At 37.5% G+C, this 19,273-nt stretch overlaps 1 protein-coding gene across 7 annotated transcripts in view; it reads right to left on the bottom strand.

Moving 5' to 3' along the window:
• Nucleotides 1-19,273, bottom strand: part of CEP192 (centrosomal protein 192) — an 86,030-nt gene that overhangs the window by 28,945 nt on the left and 37,812 nt on the right. For all 7 annotated transcript variants that reach the window (XM_084887303.1, XM_084887306.1, XM_084887307.1 and 4 more), the window contains 15 exons: nucleotides 19,112-19,238; nucleotides 17,789-17,960; nucleotides 14,507-15,422; nucleotides 13,459-13,607; nucleotides 11,737-11,967; nucleotides 8,876-9,001; nucleotides 8,444-8,587; nucleotides 8,265-8,328; nucleotides 7,699-7,838; nucleotides 7,512-7,604; nucleotides 6,399-6,517; nucleotides 5,367-5,543; nucleotides 3,614-3,704; nucleotides 3,281-3,457; nucleotides 862-1,122 (listed from right to left, as the gene is read on the bottom strand). In XM_084887303.1, the coding sequence (XP_084743429.1) occupies nucleotides 862-1,122; nucleotides 3,281-3,457; nucleotides 3,614-3,704; nucleotides 5,367-5,543; nucleotides 6,399-6,517; nucleotides 7,512-7,604; nucleotides 7,699-7,838; nucleotides 8,265-8,328; nucleotides 8,444-8,587; nucleotides 8,876-9,001; nucleotides 11,737-11,967; nucleotides 13,459-13,607; nucleotides 14,507-15,422; nucleotides 17,789-17,960; nucleotides 19,112-19,238 (2,987 nt within the window). The remainder of the gene's footprint in view (nucleotides 1-861; nucleotides 1,123-3,280; nucleotides 3,458-3,613; nucleotides 3,705-5,366; nucleotides 5,544-6,398; nucleotides 6,518-7,511; nucleotides 7,605-7,698; nucleotides 7,839-8,264; nucleotides 8,329-8,443; nucleotides 8,588-8,875; nucleotides 9,002-11,736; nucleotides 11,968-13,458; nucleotides 13,608-14,506; nucleotides 15,423-17,788; nucleotides 17,961-19,111; nucleotides 19,239-19,273) is intronic.

Genomic DNA, 19,273 nt, shown 5'->3' with positions numbered 1-19,273 from the left:
ACATCATTTCCAAGAAGATAAATACAGTAAACACTCAATTCTGCAAACCTCAATTTAACTTACTTCAGATTTAATAGACATTTCCAGTCCATATGTCTGTCATATGTGCAACTTAACACCCTGTTAATTTTAAAAGTTTTTAACCAAGATTTGCTTATAATTAACAGGTTATTTTTTTTTGTTATTAATTTAGTCATTTTTAACAAATAGGCAATACGTTGGGAAAAATACTAATTTCGCCAATATAACTATTACATATCTACAATTACAGTCTACATATTTAAGTCTAAGAGGCACCGTTTGTAAACAATGTTTGAATGATCAGCATGTGATAACACCATAAGGTGAGGCAATTGGTTCTATTGTCAGTGGTATGATTTTCTACGCAATTTTAACCCAGGTGTGATAAGCCACACCTGGGCATGTGCATTTGTTTACTTGCAGTGACTGGTGAATGCCCGCATTTACTAAATCTATTCAGTATAAATTTAAAATTACAGTATGTATTACATATAGAAAACTTTTCTGTGAAATTAAGCTTTTCATACATACTTAATTTTAATTACACAAAGTGTCTATGTAAGTAAAAGCAGGTACACTATTTTTAACATATGCATTCAGAAAACCTACTTTATTATATAGGGACTTTTGGCTTTAACAGACACCCCCTTGCCCAAATTAGTCTATTATATTGAGGTTTTACTGTACTTCATTCATATATATACATATACATATATATATATATATATATATATATATATATATATATATATATATCAACGTTTTTTAGTTTTTAGCGATAAAACAAACAATTATTAATTTAACCTAAAAGTGAGTTTGTGTTTTTAGTGCAAGACTTACTTTTTGTGTTTTTTCCTTAAGAACAAATTTATCTGGGAAAATCTTTAATACTTTATGGTCCAGGAAAACTTTTTTCTGAGAATCCTTAAAACCGATAGCTTTTACAAAAGCTGCCCGAGAGCCAGTGTTACGAATAGAAAAATCAATTCTCCTTTCTTTGCCAGGAATTAAGTCATTCACTGTTACCATGTAACTGTCAGATAATTTTTTAACGTCTTCTAAAATAAGATTACTTGTTCCTCCATATCCAGACAAAGGTATCTGTAAGTGCAAAAAAATAGTTATACATGTATATATGTGTGTGTGTGTGTGTGTGTGTGTGTGTATTTAAAATTATTTTTATGTAAACAGAAAGCAGATTAAATTATGATCAGAAAAGAAAACACATATATTAGAATTACTACAATTACAATTATTATTCTTCGCATACTTTGGCTAGTAGTTGTCCCACTTCCAGTCCAGCATTATATTAAAGATTCTATCTTAAGAGAAAAACATCACAGCGCTACAAAATTATCTGCCTTTTAATATACTAAGAATAATTATTTCATTGTTATAAAAGCAAAAGTTAATAAATAAAAAGGTAGGCATAGTATAGATATGCTTACTTAGAAGTGTTTAGAGTGAAATATATTGTTGTTTCTAATTTAGTTTGAAATGCATTTAAAAATTAGATCGTTAATTATGTAATAAGAAATATAGCAAAACATTAATTACAGCATCTAAGTGGCAAAGGTATGTGGTTCTACTGTATAATTCTTTTAACATTCCACTATTTTGAATTTTTAAAAAATATCTTTTTATTAATTTTTTACAGAGAGGAAGGGAAAGGGTTAGAGAGTTAGAAACACCGATGAGAGAGAAACATAGATCAGCTGCCTTGTGCACACCTCCTACTGAGGATGTGTCCATAACTAAGGTACATGCCCTTGACCAGAATCAAACCTGGGACCCTTCAGTCCACAGGCCTACACTATCTACTGAGCCAAAATGGTTAGGGCATGAATTTTTTAAATGAAAATTTTTTTGGAAGCCTATTAGTTTTAAAACACTCAATGTAAGCATTCTTTCTGTATTTTCAAAGCCTAAAGAATTACAAATAACTACAGAGTAAAAGTTTAAGAAGAATTTTACCTAATAATAGACAAACATGTAAACTGACCATACCTCCGCTACACCCACAGCCAATCAGAGTGAGCATGCAAATTAGAAGGCCAAAGATGGCGACCGCCCAGCTGCTCCAGGCATGAAGTGGCCAGGCAGGGAGGAGGCCCGCTATGAGAGGGAGGGTGGGGGCAAAGGGATCTACAGGAGCAGAGTGCTGCCACGAAGACAAGACTGCAGACTCCAGAGTCTGCAGCGAAGATGGCAGACTCTGGCTAGACTCTGCAGCGAAGACGAAGATGGCAGACTCCAGCCTGAGTCTGCAGCGAAGACAAAAAAAGCAGACTCTAGCCAGAGCAAAGGCCTGGGTCCTGGTGCCAGAGGAAAACTGGTGCTGGAAACCAAGGGAAGGAAGGGATATTACACAAATCTCTTTGTGCAACGGGCCTCTAGTGATTAAATAAAATGAAATCTAACTAATACTAATAAATCCAAAGATTCAACAGGAAAAACTATTATTGCTCAAGAGCAGGGTTTTTAACCTCAGCACTGCAGACATTTTGATTTGGATCATTCATTATGGTGAGGGCCATCTTGTGCATGATAGGGTGTTCAGCTTCATCCCTAGCCTCTACCCACCAGATGCCAGAAGCACCCCTTCCCACCCAAGTTATGACAACCAAAAATATCTCCAGAAATTGCCAAATGTCCCTTGGAGGGTAAAATGGCCTCTGGTTGAGCTTTCCGTTTCAGAAAGACAGTATCAAACAGTTTGATCTGCATTTCCAAAAAAAATGTGCCCTTGGAGCCGAAGCCGGTTTGGCTCAGTGGTAGAGCGTCGGTCTGCGGACTGAAAGGTCCCAGGTTCGATTCCGGTCAAGGGCATGTACATTGGTTGCGGGCACATCCCCAGTAGGGGGTGTGCAAGAGGCAGCTGGTCGATGTTTCTCTCTCTTCGACGTTTCTAGCTCTCTATCCCTCTCTCCTCCTCTCTGTAAAAAATCAATAAAATATATTTTAAAAAAAAATGTGCCCTTGGAAAGTCAGGTATGGCTCAAATTCTCAAACTGAAATTAAACTCCAAAGCAAGAGATTATTAGAAGAGATTATTGCTAAGAAGAATGCTATGGTGTCTGCTTTTGTTACCTGACAATTCTAAAAATACATAATTACTCCCTAATTTATATATCTAAACAATTATAATATTTTGATTTGTAAAAAAAAATCAGAATGTTTAATTTACTAATATTAAATCAATAGTTATAACATGTTATAAATTCCACAGAAGAGGAAAAAGCAATAAAAATTATCTTACCGTGAACTTAATGCCTGGCTGTGATCGAATTCCCAGTTGTTTAATTTCTAGTTTAGCCAACATACAAGATAATCGAGTAGGTGCAAACAACACAAAGATGGTAATGTCTTCTTTTGGACGAATTTTGATCTCACAGTTACTAGTTAATCGCTCTTCGGAACCAAAAGTGTGCTGAAGCTACAATTTAAAAATAATCACTGCATAAAGCAAAGCAGTAGCACAAATAAAACATACCACTGACACACACTCTTCCAACTACTACACACGATAGTCTGCATAGCTGAGTGTTCTGGATCAGACAGAACATAGAACAGAGCCAAGCACTCCACACACCTGAAAGCAGTCCTGGTCTTGTCCTCTAATTAGCAGTCTCAAGTGTTGGGTTGTGGACGTAGAATTACTTCTTAAAACTAGTTTCTGAATCCTGAAAACAATTACAATTTTAAATGTGATTTTCCTCCATGGGTTCTGCTACAATTATAAAAAACAAAGCCAAAACCAATGTGTAGAGGTGACTGGTTGCACGGGCCATTGTAGCAGCCTGGGATTCTCTCTCCAGTCCTAGAACTCTTCATTTCTGAAAACTTATCAGAAAAGCTTTTTGGTTTCATCTCTTTCCCATTAGAGCTCCTTAGCTGCCCTTATTATTTGTATTATATGTATAGGTATTTTCTGTCTAATAATACATTAATAAATAAATAACCAGATTAACAAATTCATTAAGTCAATAAATACCATGTTTGGTTCAAATACCTCCCCTTTCAGGTAAACAAGGAGTCCCTTGCCAATTGCCCAAGTTTTTCACTCTAAGAGGCTCATTTGCACAAAAGTCTTTTAAACAGTTCACGGAATTAACCTTACTTTTAAAAAGTTACAATGCAAGTAGAATGGACATATGACTGCCTAATAGTAAGAAAATTCTTCAATCTTTGAAAGTACATGAATCCTCTTGTTGCTAGAGAATAAACACATGAATCAACCTCTATTTTTCTCAAATTTTAAAGATTGGCAGTTAAATTATTTAAACTGTGATCTATGCCTTGTCCATTTTGTGTTCAAAGGGAAGGTGGCTGAGCTTTATCTCGGAATAAAAACTAAGACCTCTGACTATCAGCACACCCGAGAAAAGCCTTCCTCCACATGTACACTGACTGGGAAAGACTTACTGGGGGGAAAAAACATTAAAAAAAGTTTTAATTTTATTTACTTTTTTTGTTTAAAGAAATGTTATCATTTTCAAGTTGCAGAGCTATTAAGGGGGAGGGTTCAGTGTCTAATTTTTAAAAGGAGCTGTACGAAATCAAAGGGTTAATACCTTTATTATATAAAGATTGCACACGAATAAGAGAAAATAATACTAAAATCCTAGCCAACAAATAACTAAATATGTAAACAGACTTATGTGAAACTAGAATGAGGGAATAAAATATGGAAAACTATAGAACTTTAGAAATCTGAAATATCAAGTTGGAATGAAATATCAAGTTGGACCACATTACCCACAGAAAAAATAATTTTAATTCATTCATTATCATTATTTGCAACTGAGGCAAAAACCCATGAACTCAATGTAAATATTACCCCCCCCCCAAATTATATATTAATTTTTTTCTATTCTTAGATAAAGAGCTCACTTCAAATCTCCCTTTTCCAACAAGCACATTCTTCTGCAAGGCAGGGCAGGGAGTGGGCAAGTATCTATTCTATTAGAGACCCCTTCTACTCTTCACTCTACAGTACAAAGTATTCACCATCTAGTTTGTAAATTCCTTAAACAGAATGTCTTCCTAACTTTTCATAATGCTTTCCAGAGAAGGAACAAAGATACCCTTAATTGCCTAAATTTGGAAATCAGCAAGGAATTTGCCAAAAAGCATAAGAAAATTTAAACCTAAGTTTTTAGATTGCATTTAAAAACAGGTGAAAATTTAAATTAAAAATTTTGAATTCATGATAGGAAGATTAAGGATTATAAGACAGCTTTATTCAATTGTAAAAATATTAGCATGATCATAACTAACACAGCAGAGAATCGCATTGGGAATAACAGCAAGATCTCAGCAGAGGCTGCTATGTGCATACTTACTGTGTTCTGCCCAGAGGGACACCTCCCCAAGCCAAAAACTGCTTGTTGGATAAAATAGACGGAATGTCTGAGCAGCCAGATCCAGATGCTAGAGGTTTATTTTCTGAGGAAACCACTTCACCTTTTAACACTACTTCATACTGAGGTCCAAATGGCTGCACAAATATTTTCAAGATCCTGACAAAGAAAACCAACCAAGTTGAATGTCCAGAATTCTTTTGGCAGCTATTTCCTACATGTTTCCTTTGTCCATGAGACTGAGCTGGATACAATGGCCTTCCCACCATTAGAGCTTATTTTACAGAGGTGACTACAGGTAAGGACAGAGACTATCACAATGCCATCTACGAGGTGGTCACAAGCTAACTAAATAGAAACACTACAACATACTATTTATGAGGACTTTGGAAAGAGTTGAGGAAGCTTCGAGATGAAAGAGTTAACCCAGTGAAGTTGGGGGCAAGTGCTTCAGGCCACAGTAGCAGACTGAGCCCTCTAAGGCTTCTGGAACCCAGGCAGGAGATGGGTCATGTGTCTCAGGACACCGTGCTAAGTACTGCACTAGGTTTATCAAGCAAGTTCAAATACTAAAAGCAATGGTGTTATCACCATTGTACGTGATGTTCACCCATTTATGGCTTGGGTGCCAAAAAGTCACTGTCACTGAGAAGGGGTGAAGAAAAGTATTTTAAACTAACGACAGACAAGGTCAACCAATGGTTTCCTTGGAGAGAGAAAAAAAAAGTTAACGAGAAACAGCAAGACTAAAATTCTATTATTTACTTTTGTCAAAATATACTTGGAAATAGGACTTTTAGATTTCTAGTCAATAGGCTTAAAAGGAGGTGGTTGTTTTTTAGTAAACAAAAGAAGAAACTCTAAGGTTAAATGAAAGAGGTAAAACAGAGCTATCATCTGATAGATGAGGTAAAACATGTATTCTATCATTCAGGCTGTGAACTGAAGCATATCTAAGTGAGTAGGAACTTGAGAGTGAATAAAAACTTTTCATTATTAACAATTGTGTATTACCTTTCCTCAGTGGTTTGGGGATCCTTTGGAGTAAATGAAACAACAACTTCGTGTTCTTCTCCAGGTTTAAGGAATAGAGTCTCTGGAACCACTGAAAAGTGACTTCCTTGATCTGGGATCTAAATATTTATATAATTATAACTGAATGCTGATTTATACAAATATGGCTTTTACTCAGTTTCTCTCTTTGTCTTATGTGTCTTTCTCATTTACTATGACAGGTTATTTCTCCCTTCCTCCTTATCCATCACTGTCCCACCTTGTCTTATTATCTTGGAAAGGATATTTCCTTCTCCTTCATCTCCCATAGCAAACTTTATCTTCCACCCTATCCTTAATTCCTGGTCACTAAAACCCTATCCTCTTACTTAGGGGTGTCAAACTCAATCAGAGAAGGGGCCAAAATCTAAAATCCAGCCTAAATCGCGGGCCGAATGGTTTACTGAACAGTCATAAACTGACAATGTCATAAACTGACAGCGGAGTGCAGTGATGACAGTGCGGTGCGGGCCACACTGCAAGGCCTGGCGGGCTGGATTTGGCCCGCGGGCCTTGTGTTTGACACATGTGCTCTTACTCAACCCCATGATTCAGAATTAATGTCTATGAATGTAGATCACTCTTCTCCAATTCTATCTAGCCAAAGGAGAATACACATTTTTCGGGAACTAATCAAAAACTTCTTTCTTGCCGAAACCGGTTTGGCTCAGTGGTAGAGCGTCGGTCTGCGGACTGAAAGGTCCCAGGTTCGATTCGATTCCGGTCAAGGGCATGTACCCTGGTTGCGGGAACATCCCCAGTAGGGGGTGTGCAAGAGGCAGCTGATCAATGATTCTCTCTCATCGATGTTTCCAACTCTCTATCCCTCTCTCTTCCTCTCTGTAAAATATCAATAAAAAATAAAAAAATAAAAAAAATAAAAACTTGATTCTTATATATGAAACATTATATAAGTTCCTCATCGTCTACTTTATACCAGTGTGACACCCAGCATTTAAAGCATCTGCAGACCCTCCCATTTGACTCCATACACTCTGACAGGGAGGTAGCACAATACTTTCAGTCTCACAGTCTGAGGAAATACTATGTCATAGCACTGATACAAATTCTTACCTTGATATCTAAGTAAACGTCAATATTCCCAGCATTTTTCAAAGGTAAGTGCTGTTTTGTTGAGGAAGCTACAGTGGCAAACAAATGCATAGTCTAGAGGATGGGGTAAAACAGGCATTTTAAAAAATTGTCACAATTACAATTAAACCAAGCTGAACATAAAATAATGGCAAAGAGTTTCGAGTACCTGTAAGTCTTTTGGGGCATGAATCCTAGCAATTCCTATTCTGGCTCGAAGACCAATGCTTTTAATGACTGGTGTGGGGTTTGGGCTATCAACTTCTACATCAATTCTTGCCAAAAATTCTTCTGCTGGATCCAGAATCTCTATAAAAGTTCATTCTTTTAGTTCAGATACCAGAGTTATTTAATTCTAAATGCCATGATTGGTCAAACATTATGCCCTCAGGGGTCACAAGTAATCTTAACCAAGATACTTTTTTTAAAGAATGAAGAGAAATAAAAATAACTGGAGGATAGGAAGGAGAAAAGGGAAAACATCCATTTGGTAGAAGTGATCAAATCAATCAGCAGAAAAGATCCCAAAAAGTTTTCAGTGATACTTGCTTGAGTTACCCACAATTACAAGGATTTGACCACAAAGTGCATGATCTCTGCCCCATTTTTAAAACATAAAATTATTTGACAAGTTACTCAAACTATTCATATTTACTGACAAAGGAAATAAGCCTCAACTTTTTAATTTATTCAGGTACAGAGTAAAGCAATTCTGATAAAACGTAAACATGATACCTGAAGAAGTGACGTGTCTCTTTGGACTATGGAAAAGCACCCAAATTATAAAAAATTCAGGGTCCTGTAAAATAAAATTAAAAAATAAAATGAATACTGGCATTAAGATTAAAATTTTAATGAAAGAAAAGTAGTTTGGAAACTTACTTTGCCTTTTCATTCTAAAACACCTAGCTTACCTGTCCTTCGTAACTGGCTGGCATCATGTGAGTGATCACAGAAGGAGCTGCCAGCTGAGCAATCACATCAGCATAAGGAGCAGCTCTCAGAGAAGCATGGACAGGTTCCTTGGAAAATGTGAAGCAACGCCAGGCTATGGCATTCTGCACAGAAGTAGAAGAATCATTTTCAATAAAGGCACAGTTGGTAAAACATTAAACTTGTTGAAAGAATCCTACACAAAAACATTTACTTTCGGGGGCAAGTGTGGGCTATAAGGGGTCAGTGGGAGGAAAAAAAAGGGGGACATTTGTAGTAATACTTCAACAATAAAGATTTTTTAAAATTTACTTTCATAAAAGAAAAATTAACGAAGAATAATATTAGTAGTGTCTAGAATTCAAAATCAATGTGCTCTGTAAACCGGTTTCTTACTGCACGTTAGTACTTACAGCATTGATAATAAGCCTGATTGGCATGATGGCATGTGTCCTGTTTATCAATTTTAATGGGAGAGCTTTCCAGCCTCCATAAGTTAAATCACCAAAATCAAGAACATCTTTCTTTTCTGTTTCTACCTAATTAAGAAAAAAAAACAGCAGATGATTGGATCAAAAAACTATGGTACATCTACACAATGGAATACTATGCTGCCATAAAAAAAGAAGGAATTCTTATCATATGCAGCAACCTGGATGGAATTGGAGAATATCATGCTAAGTGAAATAAGCCAGTCAATGAAAGAGAAACACTGCATGACCTCACTCATTTATGGATAATAAAGTACATTATAAACTGATGAACCAAAAGATAGATATAGAGACAGTAAAGCAACAAGCAGACTGTCAAATTACAATGGGGAGGGGAGGGAGATCTGGGGGAGATAAGAGATCAACCAAAGGGCTTGTATGCATGCATATAAGTATAACCAATGGACACAAAACTCTGGGGAAGGAGGCATGTATGGCAGTGGGGCGGGGGGGCCAATGGTAAGATATAATAATTTAATTTAAAAATTTTTTTTTAAAAAAAGGGACTAATTTACAAAAAGTAATGTATAAATAAATTATCACAACATATGTTCTTATCATTGCCCTTTCAGCCACAAGAGTCAGCATTAAAGGTAAACTTACCTAAGTTTCCCCAGGCTATTTTACCATTGCTATTTCTAAAAAAAATTAATGTTAAATTCTTTTTGTTAGTCCATTACTCAAATATTGTACAGAACAAAGCAACATTTAGTTGCTGTTACTTTGAAAAGTCTTAGATCTTAAGATAATCTAACACAAGAATAAACTCAAAATGGATAAAAGACTTAAATGTAAGCCACGAAAAATCCTAGAAGAAAACATAGGCAGTAAAGTCTCAGATATTTCTGGTAGCAATATTTTTGCCGATATATCTCCTAGAGCAGTGTTTTTCAACCTTTTTTGGGCAAAGGCACACTTGTTTCATGAAAAAAATCACGAGGCACACCACCATTAGAAAATGTTAAAAAAATTTAACTCTGTGCCTATATTGACTATATATAAAGTAATTCTCTTGAATAGGAATCAAATAAACACAAAGGAAGTATTTTATAATTACTTTATTATGAAATATTAAGTAAACAAAATAGTGAAAAATTATAAAATTCTTGTCTTGTCTGCACCTACAGCACACCAGGCAACATCTCGCGGCACACTAGTGTGCCGCGGAACAGCGGTTGAAAAACGCTGTCCTAGAGCAAGGGAAACAAAGAAAAAATAAACAAACTACATCAAACTGAAAAGCTTCTGCATCAACAAAATGAAAAGGGAACCCACTGAATGAGAGAATATGTTTGCCAATGATATACCTGATAAGGAGTTAATTTCCAAAAGATATACAGAACTTACACAACTCAATACCAGGAAGACAAACAACCAAATTTAAAAATGGGTAAACCTGAATACTTTTACAGAGGACATGCAGATGGCCAATAGACACATGATAAACTGCTCAACATCACTAATCATCAGACAGATGCAAATTAAAACCACAATGAGATATCACCTAAACCATTAACTCGAAAGAATATATCTACCCCTATGTTCACTGCAGCTTTGTTTACAAGAGCCAAGAACTGGAAATAGCCAAGTGCTCATCAGTAGATGAGTGGATAAAAAAGCTATGGTACTTTTACCTAGGGGAATACCACTTGGCCAGAAAATAAAGAAAATCTTACCTTTTGTGACAGCGTGAATGGACCTGGAGATTATTATGCTACTCAAAATAACCCAGTTAGAGAAAGACAAATACCACATGATCTCATTTATATGTGAAATATAATTAATAAAATAAACTGACAAAATAGAAATGGAGGAATGGAACATACTGATAGTTATCAGATGGGAGGGAGTTTTGGGGGACCGGATGAAAAAAGATGAAGGGATTAACAGAGGGGAAAAAGAAGAAAAAGAAAAAATATATATAACTAAAAGATATAGAAAACAGTGTGGTGATAACCAAAGGGAAAGGGAGTGGAAATGGCTAGAGGTGGGTAAAGGAGGCGAAAATGGGGACAGAAAGAGACTATGCTTGGGGAGAAGGGTGCACAAATAGTGTACAAATGATATTTTGTTGAGTTGTACACTTGAAACCTGTACCCCAATCAATTCAATTTTTAAAAAAGCACCAGTGAAGCCTGGCCCAGAGTGGCTCAGGGGTTGAGAGTGGGCCTATGAACCACGAAGTCATGGTTCGATTTCCGTTCAGCACATATACAGGGGTTGCAGGCACAATCCCCAATGTGCAGAAGGCAGCTGATCAAGGATTCTCTCTCCCTCTCCCTTCCTCTCTGAAATGAATAAAAATAAACAAACACCAGTGGTATTCTAACGTGCAGTCAAAGTTGAGTGCCACTGTCCTAAAGAGGCTTATAATACAGTAACTGACCCACTGTCTCAACTAGGCTAGACCTTCTTTCTTTCATTTCTAGAAAACAGAGGACTACAGAAGAGAAATTTCTTCAACTAGCAAATAATCTTCAAGTAAAGAAAAGAAAGAATAATATGAACATAGCACTTTCCTAAGTGATTATCAAATTATAAAATGAATATAATGTTTGCAAATAAGGTTTAATGCTACATTTTGCTTTATAAACATCTGAGCAAATATATCCATGTTACTACAAAACAACAGAAATAATTTTAAATTTTGGAATAAGAATGTAAGAACTAATGTTTAGCTGAAGTTAACTTGTGGCACATTTACTCACAAATTCATTTCCCCCCCAAATATTACTTTTAAGGTTATATGGTCATCATTAAAAGATCCGCTTACAAATAATTACCTCAATCATAGGGGTCTCGGCAACAGCGGTGAGAATGACTCTGCTTGCCAAGGCTTCTGCTTGGATTATTGTCTCAGCATCTGCTGTAAATGGCCAAGAAGCAACACTGAAAATACATCTGAAAATCCCAGGATCGGATGGTATGAAAAGTACTTTTATCTCTTCTGTGGCATGAGGTCTTACGATGACTTTATTCTTGAAAACTAAACAAGGATATGCTAAAAGATCCACCTTAAAAAAAAAAAAAAAAAAAAAAAAAAGAGCCACATGGTTTGTTAAAAAATGGCTTCACAATGAAAATCAAGTAGAATCAGTTAGTTTAAAATCCTATTCCCCAGTCACTTGAACTACCAAACCTAGACATTCAATACATCTTCAAAACCACAATTATCTGTAGAGTACAATTAGTCAAACTCATAAAGCCTTATGAAGATAGGTTGAATTCATGGCCCATAGACTATTTTAAAGCAATCAGTTTTTTATACCCACACTTTCCTTGAAAAAGAAACTGAAAATTGCAGCACTGCACAGCCCTGTACCTGGCCCAGGACCTAGTTTCTGGTTCAATGCAGGGTGGTTAGACTGATCTCTAAACTCCTTGTCACACCTGCAAGTCTGAGATTGTAATTCACTCCAAACTTCTCACTCACTGTAAATGGATCATCTTTTCTACCCTCACTTGCAGAGACAACACTGCTTCTCGAGAAGGCCTTCAAGCTCACCACCTTTTATCCTCAACCCTTTCCTTCAACTATCTGCTTTTCCTCTAACCTCAGGATATGAAAGCAGAGGGTATAAGCTAGGAAAATAGGAGAGTAGGGTAGAGACCATCTTATTTTACCAGAAAAAGGCCATTACTAGGATGTAATAGGGGAGAGTAGACCACCAATGCTGGTCTGCAAGTAGCAGTTGCAAAATCAGGGTATTTTATATATTTTACTGATTTTTTAAAAATATATTTTATTGATTTTTTTACAGAGAGGAAGAGAGAGGAATAGAGAGTTAGAAACATCGATGAGAGAGAATCATCTATCAGCTGCCTCTTGCACACCCACTACTGGGGATGTGCCCACAACCCAGGTACGTGCCCTTGACAGGAATCGAACCCGGGACCTTTCAGTCCGCAGACCGATGCTCTGCCACTGAGCCAAACCGATTTCGGCAAAATCAGGGTATTTTAGAACAGGAGCTGCTGTCCATATTTCCCACCCTCCCTACTCACTGATATTCAATCATAAAAGAAGACTTCCATTCTAGAACTGTAACAGCTGTTATTGATCATGTGAGAGATCCTCACTATAAGAGTTAAAGTTAAAATTATATTTCCAAAGATCATGTAAAAATATAATAAATTAGTTTTTTTTTATAAATGACAGTAACTTATATTCAATCACATTTAACAAAACTAGAAACGCAAGAGCTTTCAGTGGTTTAATTAATAGCACTAAGAACATATACATGATTTCATAAATAAATAATGAAATATAATGATTAATTAATAATAATAACTGGCAGAAAATGAGAAACCTATTCAGATTTCACTTCTTACACCAGAAGTATTACAACAAAAGAGTGACCAAGAAAGATACCATTCCAATGATTTTGTGCAAGGTATAAGAGGGACATATTCCCAGTAAAAAAGGACATATTAGACAAAAAAGAAATCCATCATTAATCATAATGCAATTGTTAAGTCAAAAAAGAAAGTTAATGAAGACTTACCTTTTCACCATTAACACTAACATTGAGAACTCCTATGCTGACCTGCAGCCAGTGGGTGGTTGGATTAAGTACACTAATGTGGGTTTGTGAAGCAATACCAACACAGCAAGCATGAGGAAACTTCACTTCCTCAGGTACTTTCACATTCCCTGGGTAAAGATAAAGCATAGTCAAAAATGCAAGTCATAGTGAATACCTGATTAAATGCACAGCTAGTTAAACAGAAAGTTTATAGAAGACTAGTTGTTAACCCAGAGCTTTGATAATAAAGTGCTCCAGGTCTTCAGGCTCCTTGATATTCTTTCTCTAAACCTCAGAATAGGTTGGCCAACAATTATTTCCTGCTGAGTACAGCCAAGGAATAAGAACAGTTAAAATTGATCAAGCTCACAACTTAAAGATGTTCAACTCTCAGATGTTACTACCTAGTAAAATCTCTTCCTTTTTTCTCCCACAAATATAAGCCACTGCCTAACCTAATAAGAAACGATAGAGGTTCTAACTTGCATTTTTAATACAAGTAGTCTTTTCACCATCCGTATGCAGTTACGCTGGAATTTCCTTGAAGATAAGCACTCCAGTGGCTGTGTGTACTGGGTCAGAAAAAGCACGGCACCCAGCTCTGCTTAGCAGACTGACCATCAACAAGAGGATCAGGGCAGTTCAGAAGTGGGAGGGTGCCCCCTCTCACTACCAAGACTTGAAAGCTAGAAGGAGACTCACTCCTTCAGGAAGGTGACGCTAAACACTGGACATTTCCTAGCTGAAAGACTAACAGAACACAAGTGCAGAACACAACAGACAGGAAGACAAAGGTATTAGGAGTTTCATCTACCTAAGTTTTCATATTTTTCTAAGGTCACCTCAAGGACCCTTGCCCAGAAATACGTAGTTTGTATTCCAAATTCAGGACAAAGGAAAAAAACTTATGAGAAACTCCGGCCCATCATTATCTCCTTGAAACAAAACTAGTTTCTATGGTGTCATTTGAGAAAACTCAGTGTTAAGTAATAGCAAGCAACAGGCGATAACAGCAAAAGCATCTCACCAAATCCTGGCATCATTCCCGAATCCCATGGTTCAATTCCATAATTTGCACCAACAGACTGCACAGGAAAGGATTTTGCTGTAGTTAGAAGATTCTGATGTGTGGTATTGGGATATGGGTTATAAAGGGAAGAAGCACCCATCAATCCAGAGCTGATATTTTGTCCTAGACAAAGGTCCACGGCCACAGAGTTCTGAACATGCTCGCCTGTGACGACAGCAGGGTAAGGGCAGCTTCCTGAGAACCCGGAGACGGCGGTGCTGCCTGGATAGCACGGCGGCAGCGCCACATTTCCAGCTGCAGGTAGTGTCCCCAAGTACTGCTGGGCAAAGGGAGCTGTGGCCAAAGAATGCCGAGTCAACAGCGCAGGAACCGAGGTGGGAATGCTCTGCACGTCGAAAGCAGAGCCATAAGTCACAGAGCTGGGAACTGAGGCACACTGGCTTCCAGAGGCCATCTGATGAGGAACCGGGGCACTGTTGGTGGTTGACGTATCTTCTGAAGTTACTCTCTCATTTTCGTTCACAGATGCCTGGAGTGTCACAGGGAGGCGTGGCACTGCTGACACAATCGGGTGCCTGGGACCTGACTTGCTCAGGTGAGCCAGGCTGATCTGGTCCGATTCGCTGGAGTTTGTAGTCAAACTGGTGGTAGTGGTTTCCGATAGATCTTCACTTTTGGAGGAAAGATCTTTACTAAATTTAAAGTTAGTTTTTATATCTTCAGGTTTGCTACTCAGAGAAGTAGTTTCAGTCATTTTTTCTGTATCTGACTTTTTCTGGATAATATGTGATAATGTTTCTTTTCCTCTACCTTGAAATGAATCTTTTTCTCTCAACTTTTCCACAGCCTGTTCCTCTGGTGGAATTGGACTGGATCGAATAATTGTGGTGCTCAACTCACTGGTGATATCACTCTGGGTGACAAAAAAATTTTTGGAATAATTCATAGATTATTACAAATTCAAATAACATAATAAAGAGACCTAAACAATGTTAACGCTGAAAAAAAAAAAAAGTTGACTTACACACAAAAAAAAGTAGTTTTGCAGCTATGAAATGCAGGATTAAATTTAAAATTTTTTTGCATTATTTTATAGAAATAATTATGAGGAGATTAAAAAGGAGGTGTACACCATTTCTATATCTGAAAAAATTACATAATGAACAAGAGACAACTAATTTTGTAAAATTTAAGGAATATTTTCCTTCTAAAATTTACAATAAAAATCTAAGTAAATTAGTTAACAAAGGAATGGGGTAAAGAGGGCAGTGAGCAAGCTTTCAAATGACATCAACATGAAGTTAAGAATCAACACAAAGCCAGTTCAAAGACTCTCTCTCCCACCCACATTATTTGTCTACTAGAGGCCCGGCACACAAAATTCATGCGTGGGTAGGGTCCCTAGGCCTGGCCTGCAATCAGGATTGATCTTCCCTGGCAGCCAGCCCTGCCCCCTGCTGCCGCCTGTCACCCCTCAGTGTGGGGGGGCAAATGGTGGGGCGATTGGGGCCCCAGTGCTGCCCATTTCCGTCGCCACCCACCTCCGGTTCCTCATTCCCCATCAGGCGACCGCACCCTCTGGCTGGGATGAAGGACCAAAAGGTTGGCCAGTAGGCACCGAGCAGGCCATCGGGCCTGCGGGCTGGGGGCAGCTCCTGCGTTGAGCATCTGTCCCCTGGTTGTCAGTGCGTGTCATAGCTCACTGGTTGTTCTGCTGTCCAGTCAATTTGCATATTATGCTTTTATATATAGATAAATACTGCTGACATATTTGAAAATGCTAATTTTTATGAGCACCAAAGTCTTTTCAAATATCTAAGTTATGTGGTTCTGTTTTCTTAAATATAAAGTAATAGCCCTAGTCAATGTTAATATATTCAGTTCTTTATAATGCATCACCTTAAGGGTAACATCTGCAACTGTTACACACAACTTAAGATGCACTTAACCTCATTGTTTATTTTTGGTACTTGGTCTGAAAATTTCTTCTGGATCAAAGCTTTAGAAATAAAGACACTGCTAAACAGATTATTTGCCAGTCATCCATCCATCCGTCCATCACTTAATCTATCAATAAATAAAAATAATAAGAGTCTGTATGTATTCAGTGGTTCGTTCTTGCTGCCAAGCCCTATCCTCACATCACTGTCCCTCCTTACAGATGAAGAAACAGCTTGGGGAGATTGTATCCATATGAAAGTAGCAGAAAAGCCATCTAACTATATAATTCAGCTCTTAACCACTATGCTAAGAACATAGAGACCCAACATCTAAAAGCATCATCTAAAAGACAACTTTCATGAACAACATAAACTGATGAACAAAAATAGATCCAGAGACATAGAAGTATGGAACAGACCATCAAACCTCAGAGGGAAGGCAGGGGTGGGGGTTAAGAGATCAACCAAAGGACTTGTATGCATGCATATAAGCATAACCAATGATCACAGATAGTAGGGGGGTGAGGGCATGTGCTGGGAGTGGGAGCGGCTGGGGAGAGGTCAATGGGGGGGGGGGGGGGGGACATATGTAATACTTTAAAAAATAAAGAACTTAAATTTAAAAAAATAATAAAATTTTTTAAAAGACAGCTTTCAGTGAAATGTTCCTTATCTTGCCCTCTCAATGACTCCTCCACTGATACTGCCATGAGCTTTAAAAACATCAACATAGATCATGTCAATGTTCTGCTTAAGAACCTTCAAACCCACAAATTTTACATCTAAGGTGCTTCTTGGTTTGGCCTCTCCTCTTTGCCCCAAGTACATGATTCACTAGAGCCATTCCAAACTTCTTGAAGTCCCTCAAATGCAGTCTGTATTTACAATAACATGTCTTCCCCCATTTGTCTGTCTGCTTCTTCCATGCCTAAGTCCACGTAGTCCTGAAAAAGATGGCTTCAATACTAGTACATTATTATCCCTCCTATCAACACCCTACTCATATTTTTTGTTATCTCCTGAATACCGAAAGCATAGGTCCACCACAGTGCATTTCACTACAGAGTGTGTCTTGTTTGTATGTATCTTCCACCAGACTGAGTGTTTAAGGGAAGTTACTAAAATATTTGTACCTCTAGTGCCCACCCAACTTGAGAAATTGTTTGATTCTCCTCTCTTTCTCCCTCCCCTCTTCCTTCCTTGTACCCCTGCCGACCCCCATTTTAAAGATAAAAATGGCAACAGAAACTATACAGGCAGGAACTTCAGTCTGAACCCTACTTCAGTAACACTTTAGAGCCAGAAGTCTTATTAAAGAGATAATAAAAGTGCTACCCACCTTGCAGTCCTCAAGGCCATGATCTGAGGCCATGGTGGGACAGGTGCTCTCTTGTTCAGACACATAAGTGAGCCTACTCATACTAGCCTCTGGACACATCAATAGAGACAACTCACTCTCACAGAGGGGCTTCTGATGATGAGCTGCTGAGCCAAATGATTCTGAAGCAAGCCTGAAAGAGAAAACACCTCGTGATTGGAGTTGTCCAGTCCCTTATTTAACATTATCTACACTAGCAAAAGCCAATCCCTACTAATCTTCAGCTTCTGCAATATACCGGGGTGAGTTTACAGTTGTGAGTACACAAAAGTTTATTCTTATATTATGGGTTAATGACTGCATTATTTATTTTACTATAGCTGTAAATCTAATTTTGTCTATCTATAAATATATATATATATATATTTGATAAAGCAATAAATTTACACTGTCAAAATTATATATACATACATACATACATACATTTATCTATAGGTGTCCATAATTTTTTAATGTTAACTTATACCTTTTCAAAAATGGCAGAAAGTTCCTATAACTTGGTTAAGTTAGTTTATACCTACCCTGTTAAACTTGTTCTAAAATCTGTGAAGTAAATTTCTTATTCCAACTCTTGAAAAAGTATTTACCCATCTTACAACTGTTAAAAATACAAATCCTATATAATAAAACCCTAAAATGCAAATCGACCAATCATCTTCTGAACTAGCAGAATGACCGGTCACTATGATGCACACTGACCACCAGGGGGCAGACGCTCAGCCAGAAGCCAGGCTCACAGCTGGTGAGTGCAGCAGTGGTGGCGGGAACTTCTCCCTTGCATGTGTGCAGTCAGGAGCGAGGGGTCCAGGACTGCGAAAGCTCCAGACTGTGAGAGAGATGTCGGACTACCAGCTTAGGCCTGATCCCCCCGGAGGGATCCCAGACTGCGAGAGGGCGCAGGCCAGGCTGAGGGCTTACTCCCAACCTGGTAATTTCATTTCTAGATATCTATCCTAAGGAAATCAGTGAAATCACAGAAAAAAATTTATGAGCAAATTTGTTCATCTCAATATCACTAAAATGGCAGAAATAATGTAGTGACTATCCACCAGGAGCATGTAAACCATGACATTTTCATTACACGATCTGTAACATAACTAATTTTCTTTTAAATACAGGGGATTATTGTAAGTGGAAAGAACAAGAACATAGCAATTTGCACAAAAAATGGCTTGAATGAAATTCACAAAATATTTACAATGGTTACCATTAATTTTCTTTTATATGCTTTTTTCTTATATCGAGCATGTATTTTTATTATTGAAAAAAAAGGTAAGCACCTACCCTGATAAACTTGTTCCAGAAGCTTCACTAGGAGAAGAATGACTCAGTGGAGTGGTGGAAGGTCTGAAGCTATCCTGATCATCTTCTGAACTATGTCCACCATGCTCAGGAGAAGCATTTATCAAATCTACCAGAAAGGTATAGTTTCTAATGAGAACAGAA

Source organism: Pipistrellus hanaki, assembly GCF_964339955.1.
Source record: "Pipistrellus hanaki genome assembly, chromosome: 6".
Lineage (NCBI taxonomy): Eukaryota > Metazoa > Chordata > Mammalia > Chiroptera > Vespertilionidae > Pipistrellus > Pipistrellus hanaki.
Note: the sequence above shows the minus strand (reverse complement) of the source record. Positions and strands in the feature narration are given on the sequence as shown.